This window comes from Caretta caretta, chromosome 8 (genome assembly GCF_965140235.1).
Source record: "Caretta caretta isolate rCarCar2 chromosome 8, rCarCar1.hap1, whole genome shotgun sequence".
Lineage (NCBI taxonomy): Eukaryota > Metazoa > Chordata > Testudines > Cheloniidae > Caretta > Caretta caretta.
The window spans coordinates 32552197-32569648 of NC_134213.1; the positions used below are offsets into that span (position 1 = coordinate 32552197).

A 17452-nucleotide genomic window follows, 5' to 3' on the forward strand; every position below is an offset into this window, starting at 1 on the left:
GCATTGCCAGTTTATTTTATGTGAAAGACATTGCTGAGAGACCATGATGATAGGCATCATTACAGAACCCCAAGAGAGACAGAGAGAATGGACTCTGGACTCCATGTGTGTTGAGAGTGCTGGATCAGGCCCTGATGTTCAGATTATAGAAGAAATGTTTAACTCTTGTCCCCCATCCACTCCTCCAGGATCATATCTCTATATGTACGCGTGCACATTTTCCTTAAACTGCTGTAAATTGCATGCCATTCCTTTCTGCTTCACAGATGATCAGTAGAAGTATCACAGCCAGCACTGAAACCAACTCCAGAAATGTACTGCAGATATTTTGTCCTCATCTGTGTGTGGCTATTTCTTCCAACTCAAAGGTAAGTTTTCTGACAAGGATACTAGCTTGGGTGTAGTTGATATAAATGCTGGGAGAAGAAGGAAAATAGCCATGGTCGAGACTCCAATCCTCCCATCCCTTCCGAAGAGGGCTGGATACATCAGTAGAGAGCTGATTATACCATCACAAAGGATAGTGTGATGGGCACAACTCCCTGAGGCACAATCCCTCACTAGTGAGATGCTGCCCCCTTTCTACAGCTCAGTCCGGCCCTTGATAGATTGCAGCTTTGTATAACTTCCATTAGAGAATCTGGCACCACATGACCCTCCCCTAGTTTTGAGTTTAATTAAAGTGTAAAAGTCTGTGAACTTTTCAAGTGACCCTATGCCCAACTCCAAGGAAGACTGAAACCGTTCATGCCTCAGTCCTGAAACAACATGAAGCTGAGCAATTCTGATCTTTGCTTTGGGATTTGCGGGTTCTTTCAGATCCGAAACCTACAGTGAAATTCCAGGGCTATGAAACCTCCAGGACCCAACCTGCTGCATTTCACACTGCATAGCCTTCGCTGTCATTAGGTACTAGCAGTGGAATGATGATGCACTGCCTTGGGCCTTGTTTTGCCATTTCCACCAGAATAAACACCATCAGACCAGAATTATCCATTCATTTACACGGCTGGCAATATTTTTTTGCAGCCACTTTATACAGGATGTAAATGAGCACACAGGGCCTTGTTCCACTGGGAAATTATACCATGTTAGAACACGACCCCTCTCTGTCATTTTAGCTATGTACGTTAGCTGGCCCTTGTCACCTCAATGTCTAAGTGCCTTCATACACATTAGTGATTTCTCTTCAAAACACCCCTGGGTCAGGTTTATGGTCTAACTATGGAATGCTAATTTTTACATAACTAGCAGAGATAGGTCTGAACGAAAACTCTGCATCTGATCACCCCTAGAGTGAGAGGAAAATTGACTTTGCATATTGGAGCTCAGACCCACTTCTGATCATCGGCCATGCAAGCACAGAGCCAAACACAACAACTTGCTTTTGCTTAGTTTGAAAAGTTTTGGCTCAGGCTGTGAATGTTTAATATTGGCTGCCACCTGCACCTCCCAACCCAATTCACCCAGAGGCTGAAGGTAGGAGTCCTCCCTCTCCTGATGGCATTAGCTGCGCAGGGACACTCTGACACTAGAGGATTGCCTGTAAACAATAACAAGCGAGGTGCAAAGCATTTCCTGGAGATCAGTGACCACCAAGGAGGAGCTGATGGCCTGAAGTACATCTTTTGGCTATCAAAAGGTGATGACTAGGGAGGGAGGAGGAATGGATGTATTCACATATGGGTTTTATAATGACAGAGTGCAGTTTTAGATCTTGTAACAAATCAGCTTTGTAATGAGGGATGCCATTTCATGTGTTCCATACTGGACAGTTTTAGAGACTTCTAAATCTCCTCCATTTCTAGGCTGTCGAACCCCGTGTTCCAAATGATCATGAAGGATATCACTTATACCCCATGCCCCACTATTATGCATGAGATGGGGGTAGTGGGGGCAGATCTGCAGGGGCAGTAGGGCTGCTGACAAAAATCTCAGCACCTAATTAACCCAGTCCTCATTGGGCTGCTAAGAGAGCTGTGGATGGCTCTGTCCTGTGATGGACAGACCTGTAGATGACACAGATAGATCGCTTGACTCTTCTTCAACATTGTCTTCTACCTATATAAGGGCTTTATACTCCCACCCACCCAGGTGGTATCTGAGCATCTTCTATGTAAAATCAAAAGCAACAGAAAATCCCTAATGACTTCATGGAATGAGTCTCTGGTGCTTTTCTCTTCCTGGGGGCAAAACACTGCTTGTACCTGGGTGTTGTGCTATATTTTTAAAAGGCAGAAGGAGGAGTGATTGGGTGTATAAACCCGATTCTGTCACACCCACTAAGGGGTTAAGAGACAGAGTAGCTACCTCTCCAGCTGCAGCTGATTGGCAGATCACCAACACTTGGAATAAGAGGCTGTAGCGAGGTTGGGAGCTATCCTCCATCATCAGGAAACTGGGAAGAAGCCACCAAAGGAGCAGAACCAGGACGAGAAACACCCGAGGACTGGGGTGAGGTGACTGGGCGAAACCCACTAGACTAAGTGGGTATTCCTTCTCCTGCACTCCATGAGCTAGAAGAAGACTGGACTGGGTTGCTGCTTCTAGGCCCAGAAGAAAGACAACATAAGGATTTGAGGATTGTGGGAACTGAACTGAAAGACTAGGAGAGCAAGGTCTGAAAGGGCCAGCATATATCTGACGAAGCTGCAGACAGGCTAGAGGGACTGAGTCCCTTCACAGGCCACGAGTTGGGTATGGATTGAGGTGTAGAAGGGGTGTGTCACTGCTATGAATGTCACTGTATGATGGAAAGGCTTTTCCCAGCAGTTTATCACAGAAATGAGAGACTGGCTCTTCTCCCTCCAACCAAATCCCTGGATCAAGATCTGGGTTTGGACAAGGGATTATAGCTTCCAACCAATCCACCTGGTAGGAGAATCTAAATCCAAATTTAGCCTGAACACTAGGGAGGCTGTGATCCAGAGATCCAAGCCAAGTTTGGATCCAGAGCCGGAGACCAGAGCCGTGATGTTGGTTCTGACCTGTCTTTACCTACTGCCGAAGATGGCCAGAGGCACTAAATATGAACCAAAACCCTCGGAAGCCTAGTCCTGCCCCTGCTTCTCTTCTGTTTAAGAAGCAATGGTGCCTCAGCATCATTACCATGGTGCAGACACATGTAGCCAGAGACCATGGCTTTATCTGGCAAGGCTCATGCATTCAGCTACAGAATTTCACTGAGATCCTCCACTCTTCTCTGCAGCTGACAAGCCCAGGCTTAGCAGCACAAGTCACTGTGAAAATATTACTTCAATACTGCATACGCTGCACCGGTATCCCACTGAGTCCTATAGCATCCCCTACTGGAAAAGAGTGGCTCTGCAGCAGCCTGCATCAGTTTTCTTTTATGTTTGGGGCCCCTAAAAGTCCACACAGTCCAGATATTTAAAACATTCCCCTTCACACTGTCTTTTTAATAGACCTCAAAATCTATAACCTTCACCCCAGTTTCAGCTGGGCTCATGCCCTCCTCCCTGAAGATCTATCCTATCTCTAAAGTTTACTTCTTTCACTGTAGTGCCAAGCTGGGCACATCCCCTCTGCCCTGGGCATCTGTCTTCCTGCTTTCCCACCACCTTTTGTCTGGGGCTTGGCCCTTCTCCACTGGCCTTCCGGACCTCTGCTCATTCAGGGCCCTCCAGGAACTTTGTCACTCTCTGCCAGCATCTCCCACCCACCTGCAACTATCTCCCCCTTTAAAAGGCACAGGTGCCTTCCCTTAAGTCCATCTGGGCAGCAGGTGCACTGGACCCCACTGCCTCTTAAAGGAGACAGTCCAGTTCAGGGTCCCTGACCTGGTTTTCAAAGTCTTGCATTGGATTAGTCCTGGCTACTGGAGGGATTGTCTCTCTCCATCCAACCATGGCCTACTTTGAAGGCCGTATTGCGCATGAATGGGGAAACTGTCAGCCAGCACAGTGAGGCTGACACCTGGGGCTGGAAGATGCTTCCCAAGACCAAGACACTGAATCGCCCTCTCAGATGAGAGAAGAACAGCCACTAACCTTGTTGCATTCAGAGTTAAGTGCAACCATCACTGAGAGTACTCTGCTCATGCTGACAGGGGCATTTTCATATTCAGAGTAAGAAAGGAGGAGACAGAAGCCTGTCTGTTTCTGAAAGGGGCTCATTACCATTATTTTTGTTACTTAGATTGTGAACTCTTTGGGTCAGTGGTCATCGCTGTGTTCTGTGTACAACACCTAGTTGAATGGGGTCCTGGGCCATGGCTGGAGCTTCTAGTTAGTTAGTCTATCCTGGGCTTTGTCGCACATTGGGCTACCCACATTTGCCATCCTTGCCTGTCAACTGCCCTTCTCTCCACATCTTCCTATTTCATGTTGAGATGCTTGATGTCGTTCAGAACTGTTCATTTCCATGTTATTCGCGGTCTTCCTCTCTTTCTGGCTTCCATTCAAGAGCGGTATTTGGTAAGCGTTCTTTTTCCATTCTCAGCACATGTACCAGCCACTGATGTCTTCTTTTGTATATTTTTTGTGAGACGGTGCCTTACACCTGTCTTGATGCTGAATGGCTTAACTCAATCCATTTTCCATTTTAATGCAGCACTTTGAGTTGGCGTAGAATGCCTTCATAATGTTAATTCATTTTGTTGGAATTCCATATTGTTCCACAATTTTCCACATGGTTTCTCTGTTTACACTATCGAATGCCTTTTAAAAGTCCACCAAATTAATGGCAAGACTGCCTTGGAATTCAATTGTGTTCTCAATAATCAGGGTGAAAATAGCATCGCTGCATGATCTCCCTTGTCTAAATCCAGATTGTTGCTCACGTAGCTATTACCACAGTTCCATTAATAATTGTGGGAAGCATTCAGTTGCTATGGTGATAGGCACTAATACAAGAACCTGCATAAGTAAACATTAAGGAAGTCATAAGCAAATTCCAACTGTCACCATTCCAACTGTTTCTGGACATAAGCATCTTCCCCAGACAACCATATCCCTCCTACACGGCTGTAAAACACCCCAAACTTTGGATTGTCTGTTTAATGAAGTCACACGCTGATTGCCCACAGTCCCTGTCCCCCACACAAAGGAATCAAGTGCTGATGGCTTTGATGAAGTGTTTTATGCAGTTTCTGTTGGACTGCTGTATACATGCAGGGAACGCAGCTGCAGCTGCACAACAGAGGCTCCCAGCATGCCCTGCCATGCCTAACAATATGTATTTGTATATTTTAGAAAGTGCACGCTGGGCCGTAAATTGGACACACACAGCAGTGACACGGTATCGCTCCCTGGATTTGAGAACCTCACAGAGGGCTACAACAAATATCTGAGACCATACTTCGGTGGTACGTCAACAGAACAGTTCAATGTCTGATAAAAGGATTATATAATCAGTAATGTTTGCATGGAGAGAATGACGTTTTATGGGTTTTCTTTAGTAAGCACTAGTTTATCTGTCCCTGTTAAATTAGCCAGTGTGCTCGGACTATGTGCCCAAAGTCCACCCTCACCTATCCCCTCCAATTCTGTTTGCTCAGTGGGACTGCATGTGTATGACTGAAGGCAGAATTTATTCCATGGGAACATGTTTGTCGGTGGAATAAGGAACAGGAAGCTTAGAGAGTTTTGACACCTGTCTAATTAGATACCTTGGGCTAAATTTTGCTCTGTTACAACCATGCAGCCCCTTTGTTTCAGTTTGTCCCCTTGGTTTGGCTGTGTATTTGTTAATGGTCGTCTGTTTTATGAGGCTCACTGTGGCTGCAAATGAATGAAGCCTGGCTCCTTGAACTGCAGCATTGCTCACTTATAACTTCCTTCCTGTTTAGTCCCAGTCTCTGGGGACTTGTTTCCACTGTGGAACCATGTACACTAAATTCTGAACAGCCTCTGCCCAGGCTTTGCCTTACATTTTGTGAAGGGATAGCCTTCTCAGTGCACAGAGCATGTCTGGGTGTTCTGTGAAGTGCAGATGACCAAGCCTCATGCAGTCTGATTATGATCCCTATACCATGTAATGTAGCTGATGTACATTGGCTTTGTCTTACACCTTTTAGCTTCTCTCTCTTTAACTTCCTCCTGTGGTGATAAATCTCTACAACAGTGGAGTTACCTAGAGTAATGACCACTGCATCTGGTATTGTGGAATAATACCAGCTCTTCATGGAAATTTGTCCCATAGGAGAACAGATGGTTATAAAATACAAGAGAGAAGTTTAAATGCATGCAAGTCAATATCAGCACAAGTTTAATGTGTCCATAACACATTGGGTAAAAATTGTCAGGACTCTGGCTCCTAAATAACTATCACTTTTGAAAATGGGACCTAGCTCCTAAATCACTTTGGCCCTTTTGAAAACTGTCCTTTTTGCAACTTGAAATCTTATTAGGCAAATGAAAAATATGAATTCTAGATAAATTTACAATATCTTGTTAAACCTAACTGACTTTTAGAAAGTGGTTGGCTTCAATTCTAACTGGCAAGATATATAGGATTGAGCAAGTCATATAGGTGAAAAAAGTACACATGTTGATTACATAGATATATATGGCCTGTTCCTGAAACGTGATAAGCACCTGCAAATCCTGTTGACTTCAGCGGAATTTGTGGGTGCTCAGCATCAATCAGGATCAGGTCCCTGTGGCCCTAGGGCTTAATTCTGCCTTCCCTATGTACCTAAATCTCCCACTGAAACCAATGGGAATGGAGTATTGGGCTCAATGCATATGAATGTTTTTGATATGTGGGTTATGAAGAAAATGTTCTAATAGGTTACTGTGCCATATATTTGCTACTGTGCTGACAGGATTTGATCTTCCTCATGTTCACCCTTATTACAATAAAAAGAGGCAAAATATAAACTGACTTACAGTAATGTCTTCTGACATTTCCTAGGGTGGAGCTGCCCTCTTGTGGTGAATCCTTGCTTGAGTGCTAACAAAGAGGCAGCCACGATATGTGGTTCCTTCAATGTAAAATTGTGTGTGTATCGACCCAATGAAAAGGGATACTTTGCCTCCATTTTGTCATGTGTTTTATTCACTGACAAGCTACCTCCCCTCTAGCTAACTGCTGTTCTTTAAGGGTTTCAGTTTACGGGTGGCGGGGGAGAGGAATAGCTCAGTGGTTTGAGCATTGGCCTGCTAAACCCACGTTGTGAGTTCAATCCCTGAGGGGGCCATTTAGGGCAAAAATTGGGGATTGGTCCTGCTTTGAGCAGGGGGTTGGACTAGATGACCTCCTGAGGTCCCTTCCAATCCTGATATTCTATGATTCTAAGTGAACTTCACAAAGGGCTCACCCATGCCCATGCTCTACAGAAATGGCAGGGGTTTGGCCTCCTAAGCCCACAAATCTTCCTGACCCCAATGCACCACAATGCATGTTCCCTAGAGAGCAGTGATGCCCACTGGCTGCTGTTGTCCCACCCAAGCCACCCCTTCGGGGGGGGAGGGGACAGGGTATTCACTGTGCACTACCTCTGAAGGGACAACACATGAAGATAACATTGTTGTTTTACACAGTGATTTCCTGTGGGTAAGGAAGCTGGGAGGCAGGGAAGACGGGTACGTAACAGTGGCACAGACAGAAGTAGTCTCTCTGGCCCTGCACCTGGCCCATACCCTCCTAAAGTACATCTACTGAGAGGCTTTTATGAGATCGGGCAAACAAGGGACAATGGAAGAGAGCTGGCAATTCCTCTTCCATCCTCTCCAGATAGGCTCTGGCCATCTGGGTTCTCTGTGCTCAGTGAAGCGAAAGAGACAAATGGGCCCTATCCCAGGAGACAGAGAGCAGATTTCCGAAGCTGGGTGTGCAAAGGAGAACATGTATATTTTCTCCATAAAGCAAATCTCTCTTCCCATATACTTCCAGTGCACATTACAGCCCTCTGTCCTGCGTTCAACTCCAATTACGAGGCAGGATGGAGGTAGCCACATTCAAACAAATCTAATACGCTGTCTGCTGCCAAACAATGGTTCACTGTGGCACAGCACTCACTCACTGTAAAAGATTTCCTTAGATCCCATTTGGCAGGTTCTCGGGGTGCCAGGCTCAGCGCTCTGGGATGGGGAGGTCAGACTCTCTGCATGGACAGTTGGGTGGGTCCCTAGATCAGGTCTCCACTATGAGCATGTGTCTGCACTGCACTCGGGAGGTAGCTTTCATTTGAGCCCAGTGGTCGCTTTCAGTGAGTGGTGCTGCTCACAGGAGAGGCTATGGCAGTTGATTAGACTCACAAAGGGTGACACCTGAATCACTTATAAATCCCTCAATAACCAGGATTGTAGGGAACAAAATCTCACCCTCCCAAGCTCAGGGACAGGCTGCAGGACTCCAGAGGGAGAGTGAGGCTGGGGACTCAGCCTTGCTTTGCATCAGGAAGAGGCTGTGTGGTTCAGTGGACACAACATGACTAGGAGTCGGGGGTCTCAGTTCTATTCCTGCTTCTGGTACCGACTCACATTGGCAAGTCACTTAATTGCTCCAGGACTCGGTTTTCTCCTCTGAGAAATGAAGAGAATAATTCTTACCCACCTCTCTAGAGCACTCCGAGATTGAGCCATGGAAAGTGTTATATAACAGCTTAAGATTATTATCAGTACATCTGCTGAACCATGTATGGCTCTTGATTGCTGTGGCTGATTGCAAGAGAAATAGTGCCTTCCAACCCTGATATTCTATGATTCTATGATTGCCTGGGTGTGTGGACACGAGTGCTGCATGGGATCATTTCTGTCTGCTGATGCCACCAAAGAGGATGGTTCTAGACTATTCTCAGTGGTAGAAGATGACAGGATAAAGAGTAATGGTCTCAAGTTGCAGTGGGGGAGGTTTAGGTTGGATATTAGGAAAATCTTTTTCACTAGGAGGGTGGTGAAACGTTACCTGGAATGCGTTACCTAGGGAGGTGGTAGAATCTCCTTCCTTAGAAGTTTTTAAGTTCAGGCTTGACAAAGCCCTGGCTGGCATGATTTAATTGGGGATTGGTCCTGCTTTGAGCAGGGGGTTGGACTAGATGACCTCCTGAGGTCCCTTCCAACCCTGATATTCTATGATTCTAGGATTCTGTGATTCTAAGTCAAAAGCTTTGGGGCATGAAATTTAGTCTAGTTCTTTGGTTGCTGGCAGCAATAGGGACACCCCTGTACATAGGCCTGGAAGGATTACACTTTTCTATGTAAATGTTGATTGCATCATACATGCTCAAACCGATGAAAAGGTATTTCCATCAGTAATAATCAGAATAGACAGGCAAAACAAGATAAATGCTCCTTGAGAACGTATTAGAGTTTGATTTTAAGGCTATTTACTTTGTATACTTTGACATGTAATATTAACAATTTGTGCTTTAATGGTTACAAAGCTTTAACTTTTTGAATCTGTGTCTACTGTCATTAAATAATTTTCTGACCTCCCTGTAGTTTCCCACAATGGTGAAAATTTAAATAGCTAGATAGAAATCTAAAAAAAGCTTTAAAATAAACATGGATATTATGCATCAAAATTATAAAAAAAAATCTAATTCTTGCAAGGCTACCTATGTGTGCTGCTCGATTAAGTGCAATGAACTGAATTCCATACTGAATTCTAAGTGACCATTTCTTTTGTTTAGTACACAACAATATAGCATTACCTTCACCCTTTCTTCTCTCTAATCTAAGCCTCTCTATCCCACCCCAGGGAAACCTGTTCAAATAGCATTGAGCCTGGATGTTGCAAGTATTTCAAGTATATCGGAGAGTGATATGGTAAGTGACTCAGTCTCAATTACACACTGAAGAGAAAGGGGCCAGCTTGGCTCTGCTGCTCTGGAGGGGATCCAAGTGTGAGATACCAGAGTTGGAGACCATGGCCAGTGCATCCAAGAGTGACCGATGGTATTGGGTGCCTCTGTTCTTGGGAGCCCAGTGTGGCAATTCCCAGCTCAGCCACAGACATCCTGTGACCTTGGGATCAGATAGTCACTTGGGACCAGGTCCTCAAAGGTATTTAGGTATCTAACTCCCTTTCAATGGGAATTGGGTGCCTAAAAACCTTTGACAATCTGGGCCATGGTCTCCCTGTGCCTCAGCTGCTCTTCTGCAAAATGGGGATAATAGCACTTTCCTCACTCACAGGGCTGCTATGAGGATCAAATCCACTCATAATTATGAAGCACTCCAGTGCTACAGCCAAGGGGCTATAAGGACTGAGTTAGAGACAGAGACAGGGGGCTGACTGTCAAAAGGCAGGAGCTCAGCATGTCCTGAAAGTCTGTCCCTTTTGAGGGTTCCGAAGCTGGGCACCAAAAATGGTGGCACACAAAGTTATTATTCACAATGGAAGATCTTAGCCGTGGGCTGCAGCTGTTGTAGCATTTCATCCCCCCTTCTGTTTCCCTGCAGAGTACCCTCTTGCAGGCTTAGGCATGACACTGAGCGTTGCTCCAGAAGCCACCTCCAGTCCTCCTCTTTAGCCTTCAGATTGTGGAGGAGTAAAGCAGATTAAAGCTGAGGAGAAGTCCTAATGTTCAGAGGGCTTGAAGGGCCATCACCCCAAGGGGAAATATAAAGGGAAACCTTCACCAAATAGAGGGTATTTTCATGAGTCTTGTCTCCCACCCCTTGTAAAACTACCCCTTTCTACATGTATTTCCTCCCCATCCCACCTAAATTCCCCTTGTGTCAAGGAGAATATTATAGAGACATACTCTATGGCTAGATAAATAATTGAAATGACCCAGAGGTTTTCCCCTTCATCACCAATATTAATAATTCACTATATTGAAACTCCTAACAGTGCATCATTTCAATCACTTAAGTCGTGGAGTAGAACTTACTCCCCCATGTCCCATCTCTCTCTCTCTCTCTCTCACACACACACACACACACACACACACACACACACACACACACACACACACACCAGTCTGAGAATCCAATCTGAAGAGCAAGCATAACATAATTTATTTAGCACCTTTCATACTGAAGGATTTTACAAGCCATCCATTGAACACAAGGGAATCGATTCATCTGCCACTGAAATGCAGCCATGTCTGGGCAGGAGCATGGTAGCTTTATAACAGTGCACAGCAATACTACACAATTGTGAAAGCTGCATTTAATTCATCTGCAAATTAAAGAGCCAAGGACTGCCACAAGGTCCTGTTATGTACCCAGGAGGCTCAGTAAAGAACTCTCTTTGTATCCGTTACAACTGAGCCCTGTTTCTTCCTTTATCATGGGGGCACTATAAAAATACTTCAACCACTTGAAACTTCTGGGGGGATCTTAGTCAGGCTGGATATTGCAACCAAGTTGGAATCTGACCAGGACACTAACACTCTTACTCTTGCAAAACGTTCTGTGAGATCTTCAATGACAACAGTTGGTCAAGATCTTGGTTTTTAACTCTCCTACCTAAAATTTCAGTTGCATGGCATCCCCTAGTCCCAGGCTTGGGCTCAGTTTAGTACCGACCTGACAGAGAAGAGTAACACTACAAGCTTTGACCCCACTTCCTACTTTATTTGGCTTAATTAGCATGTTATTTTCTTACATTTCTTCAACATATCACCCTCAAAATGCCTCTCCTCTAAGCACCCACCCACCCCTCCTGAATGATCTGAATATCGCTCCCAATAGTGAATGAAGGGAACAAATATTGTACAGGACCACTGGAGTGACTCACTCGTGGTCCTGCTTATCTCCATTACTCTAAACTGTGTTATTCTTCTCATCATCTACTATGCATAGTTTTTCCTTCCCTTACATAATCGCCTTCCCTGGCTTAAACAAACAAACTTTCAATAGGGTGAATAGGTTAAATGCAGGTGAGTCTTTACTCTTGGACTTTTAGCTCTGGAGAAAGACCAATGCAGCTGTATTTGCATACCTGCTCTCCCTCTATGGCTATTATATACATATATATACTGCATTCGTGTGTAGGTTACTTATATATTTTTCCCATACTGGAAGCTATTTCATATGTAATTGATGTAGCAGCTTGAGTAAGTCAGTCAACCTCTCTGCTTCTCTGTTTTCTCAGATGGAGATTATGATCCTTATCCACCTTAATACATACTTACTTATGGAAAGGAATTTAAGGTTTAGGAGTGAAAAGCACAGTATAAGACTAAGTATTATGATTATGATTGTTTATTGGGAATGAATACATGAAAAACTTCAAGCAAACAGAGGAACTAAGTTTAGAATTCAAGTCTACCGGCTTTGTCCTGTGCATTTTAAGCTGAGTTTTCATGTGTTATATGCCCTACATTTAATGCTATGGCTGTATCCTTTAGGAAAGACAGACAGCGGTCTGGATGTTGTAGCAAAGGAGGGTGAAACAAACACACACACAGTTTGTGAAGACTATGCCTCAGCCCCAATACGTTTTGGACATAAGCGGTGGACATCAACACCTAGTAAACATTCTTGCTGCGTGTCTTCTCACACCTGCCTTTCTCCTTCAGGACTACACTGCTACAATATACCTGCGGCAGCGCTGGACAGACCCCCGCCTGGTTTTTCATGGGAACAAGAGCTTCACTCTGGATGCTCGTTTAGTGGAATTGCTATGGGTGCCAGACACATATATCGTGGAATCTAAACGGTCTTTCCTGCATGACGTTACCGTGAGAAATCGTCTTATAAGATTATTCTCCAATGGCACTGTCTTGTATGCATTAAGGTAAGTCACGTACTGGTGGTTGTGACAAAGTTCCTCCTCTGCCTTTGTGGGTCCTGTGCTTTCCGGCAGATTTGCTTGCCTCAGAGGTTCACAGCAGCCCTCAGTTTGGCCACTTTTGCCACTGGCTCAAACCTGCTGTTCACTCAGCTAACCTCATCACTGGCCAGCATGGGGGAAAGGGAGGAGAACAATCCCCGCAGTCTCTGTTGTCCCACTGAGTGGGTCGGGGACAGGCTAGAGACCTTCCCCTCTGATATGACTCACAATCCTGGTCAACTCCTCTTCTGTCAGACAGGGAGTTGGAGGAATGGGGGAAACCCGGGCCCAACCTCTATTCCAGGTTTCAGCCCAGGGCCCTGTGGATCACAGCTGTCTACAATGTCTCCTGTAACAGCTGTGTGACAACTACAACTCCCTGGGCCACTTCCCCATGACCTCCCCACAGCACCTTCTTTGTCCTCATCGCAGAACCTTCTTCCTGATGCCTGACGGCATTTGTATTCCTCAGTCCTTCAGCAGCACGTCCTCTCACTCCCAGCTCCTTACATGCCTCTCCCTAACTGAAGGGAGGTCTTTCTTTTAACCAGGTGCCCTGATTAGCCTACTTGCCTTAACTGGTTCTAGTAGCTTCCTAATTGGCTCCAAGTGTCCTAATTAGCCTGCTTGCCTTAATTGGTTCTAGCAGGTTCCTGATTGTTCTGGAATAGTCCCTTTTATCTTACCCAGGGAAAAGGGACCTGCTTAATCTGGGGCTAATGTATCTACCTTCCACCACCATCCTGTAGCCATCTGGCCTGACCCTGTCATATGGTGAAGAGCAAATTATTAAAACCACACCGGATCAGAATGTATGTAGGCTGGTGTGGCCATCATGGTTAAGAAGAGCTTTGGAGTCAACAGGCCCCTAGTTTTGACATTATTTTCTGGATCTCAGTGTAATTTAATTGCTCCCTCACTGCAGTTGCACATTCCTCCCAGTCAGTGCAGTTATTATCTTGTATTATTTCTGTTGCATTAGTCCCTAGGAACTCCAGTCAAGGATCACCCCCCGCCCCCTCCATCTTCCTTGTGGTAAGTGCTGTACAGAGCAGCAACACAGAAGACAGTCCCTGGCAAGGGAGCTTACAATTTAAGTAACAGATAAAAGATAGAAGGTGGATAAAACAGAATAGGCTGGAAGAATGTGGGGGCAGAGGTAACAAAATGAACAAAATTTAGCAGAAAACTGTAAGTCTTGGCTTGCTGCTTGCTTAACCAATACCAGTCAGTGGTGATCTGTAGGTATTACATGAATATTCAGTTAAAACCACTTATGTCATTTCCCTATTAATTTCCCATGCTCAAAGGACCAAACTGTGCTCTCTCTTACACCAGAGTAACAGCCAGAGTTTCAGAGTAACAGCCGTGTTAGTCTGTATTCGCAAAAAGAAAAGGAGTACTTGTGGCACCTTAGAGACTAACCAATTTATTTGAGCATAAGCTTTCGTGAGCTACAGCTCACTTCATTGGATGCATACTATGGAAAGTGTAGAAGATCTTTTTATACACACAAAACATGAAAAAATATTTAAAAAATTTTTCATGCTTTGTGTGTATAAAAAGATCTTCTACACTTTCCACAGTATGCATCTGATGAAGTGAGCTGTAGCTCACAAAAGCTTATGCTCAAATAAATAGGTTAGTCTCTAAGGTGCCACAGGTACCCCTTTTCTTCTTACACCAGGGTTAATCTTGAATCACTCTATCTCTGCTGACTTAGACGAGACTGGCATAACTGAGCTCAGAATTTATACCTTAGGATGCAAATTCTCTGGCGTTATTAGTGCATTGATTTCAAAAGTCAGAACTATCCAAATGCCTGATCAGGATCTTTGCGGTCTGTAGTTTGCTATGAAAACTAGAGACATCCTGAGGTATGTTTTTATTGCACAGCTTCTGAACTCTTTCTCCCCATGTAGAATCACTACTACTGTTGCATGTAACATGGACCTGTCAAAATATCCCATGGACACACAGATGTGTAAACTGCAGCTGGAAAGCTGTAAGTATCTTATTCTACAGATGCCTGAGAATATTTGCCTGGCCTATTTTGAATCTGTTTATTTGTATGTAGGTGTCCATTCAAATATTTGGTTTCAGCCAGAACAGCCTCTGAAAATGTGCCTTTATTTCTGCAAACACAGAAACTTTTCAAGAAGAAAACAGTTCACATTTAATTCTTCAAATATAAATATTTGTTATTCCAGGGTTTATAAGGTTCCTGTCCCCATGGTCCCCATGCACACTTTATAGAAGTTGGAACGGTAATAAACACCACCTTCCCCCAAACAGTCAACAGATATTGCAGTCTTTCACATAGAAGGAAATTATACTGTCTTTCTCGAAAATCACCTCCTTTTGAGCACACTCATTCATTAGGGCCAGCCTTTGGTACAATAGGTGGATAATAGGACCCAAATTTTCAAAAGAGTGCCCCTCAGCTATCATCCATACTGCACCCCATTCATACATGCAGTTCATGTTTGTGTATGCAGAAATCTCTGTCTTGAATGCATGCCTTGGACAGTAAACTTGAATAAGTCAGACATGCCCACTCGTGAAACTTAGAGACTAAGTGGAATTGCCTGGACTGTGGCTAAAGCAGAATTTGGCTCTACAGGTTTCATTGCTGGGCTGATGGCATCCCCTCTGAATAGGTCTGTCAGTTATTGATGAAACAAGCAAATGCAATGAGTTGGTGATAATCTTACTCTGGGTGCTAATGGACACACGTCTACATTATACAAAAAAAAAGTACCAAATCTGCAATTAACCAGCGCCTTTGATGGTATGGTTTGAACTGTTGCTTTCACTGCTTCCCTGGGAATGAACAGTGCATGTTAATCTCTAGGGTCCTTAGTCCAGCATCTTTCACCTGTGCTAAATCACTTAAGTTATTTTCAAAGCAGAGAGAGTTTTTTAACAGGGGGAAGAGCTGAATTCAGGAAATGTGTATTGCCTGTGAAATTGGTGAGCTGAAGCTTAGAGCCGGTCCTAGCACAGAAAGGCACAATGAAAGCTTTCCCATCTGCGCCCTTTGTTACAGTAACATAAATGTTGGTGAGCATGGGAACCCGCTACTGCAAGCCCTCAGTGCACAGAACCCCACAGTGGCCCTCTCTGGGACTCCTGTCTGCAAGGCACTTGCAGGAGCAGTGATATTCAGTGAGCAAAATGCTCTTGGTTACTTAAACTCAAAGGCCTGGATATTGCAATGTGGGCCATTTATTGACAAAAGACAATGCATAGATAAGCCAACAGTAGTCGCTAGAGAGAGAGAACCATGGGGCTTGCACCAATACACCGTAGCTTTCAGGAGAGGAGATCTCTGCTCCAGAGGCTGAGCAGAGGTCAGCTGATTCCCCCACCATTCCACCCGTATTTTTTTTGGTTTTTTTTTAAGTTGTGAAAAACTGATCTTTATTTTCCAGAAATATACAAACTTATTCTCTCATTTCTCCATCTTCTTCTTCTTCTACTACTCCTCTGATGTACAGGACATTGTTACATCTTATCAAAACTTCACCAAGGTGTCCTGACAATGCACCATCTAGGATAGCTTCTGTGTTTGCAAGCTGCATGTTCATGTAGCTGTCGACAGACACCAGGTAGCCCTTGTATTCCATCCCCCACTTCAGCTTCACCATCACCAGCTTCCCTGTCAGCCCGTTGGTAGGCAGGCAGGCTTCCTTCTCAGCAGTCTGCATGTCCACACACTGCTGCTCCCTGGGGGAAGAGTCTGCTCAGGTGCAGCACTCTCAAAATCTCAATGAAAAAGAGAGGTTTCAGAGGAACAGCCGTGTTAGTCTGTATTCGCAAAAAGAAAAGGAGTACTTGTGGCACCTTAGAGACTAACCAATTTATTTGAGCATGAGCTTTCGTGAGCTACAGCTCACTTCATCAGATGTTTACCGTGGAAACTGCAGCAGACTTTATATACACACAGAGAATATGAAACAATACCTCCTCCCACCCCACTGTCCTGCTGGTAATAGCTTATCTAAAGTGATCAACAGGTGGGCCATTTCCAGCACAAACCCAGGTTTTCTCACCCTCCACCCCCCCACACATACTAACATACTAATCCACAGAGGTCTCCCTGCCAACACTACAGAAAGAGGGATTCTAGATGGACTCCTCCTGAAGGTCGAAACAGCAGACTGGACTTCTACATAGAGTGCTTCCGCCGACGTGCACGGGCTGAAATTGTGGAAAAGCAGCATCACTTGCCCCATAACCTCAGCCATGCGGAACGCAATGCCATCCACAGCCTCAGAAACAACTCTGACATCATAATCAAAAAGGCTGACAAAGGAGGTGCTGTTGTCATCATGAATAGGTCGGAATATGAACAAGAGGCTGCTCGGCAGCTCTCCAACACGAGTTTCTACAAGCCATTACCCTATGATCCCACTGAGAGTTACCAAAAGCAACTACAGCATTTGCTCAAGAAACTTCCTGAAAAAGCACAAGATCAAATCCGCACAGACACACCCCTGGAACCCCGACCTGGGATATTCTATCTACTACCCAAGATCCATAAACCTGGAAATCCTGGGCGCCCCATCATCTCAGGCATTGGCACCCTGACAGCAGGATTGTCTGGCTATGTAGACTCCCTCCTCAGGCCCTACGCTACCAGCACTCCCAGCTACCTTCGAGACACCACTGACTTCCTGAGGAAACTTCAATCCATTGGTGATCTTCCTGATAACACCATCCTGGCCACTATGGATGTAGAAGCCCTCTACACCAA

The 17452-nt window shown here is 44.8% G+C and overlaps 1 protein-coding gene across 1 annotated transcript in view; it reads left to right on the top strand.

Annotated features, from left to right (window-relative positions):
* Positions 1–279: 279 nt before the first annotated feature.
* GABRP (gamma-aminobutyric acid type A receptor subunit pi) overlaps positions 280–17452 on the top strand; it is a 29484-nt gene continuing 12311 nt past the window's right edge. The window contains exons 1-5 of the mRNA XM_075131374.1: positions 280–368; positions 5214–5326; positions 9667–9734; positions 12440–12657; positions 14616–14698. Coding sequence (XP_074987475.1) covers positions 313–368; positions 5214–5326; positions 9667–9734; positions 12440–12657; positions 14616–14698 — 538 coding nt within the window. The 5' untranslated portion in view covers positions 280–312. The remainder of the gene's footprint in view (positions 369–5213; positions 5327–9666; positions 9735–12439; positions 12658–14615; positions 14699–17452) is intronic.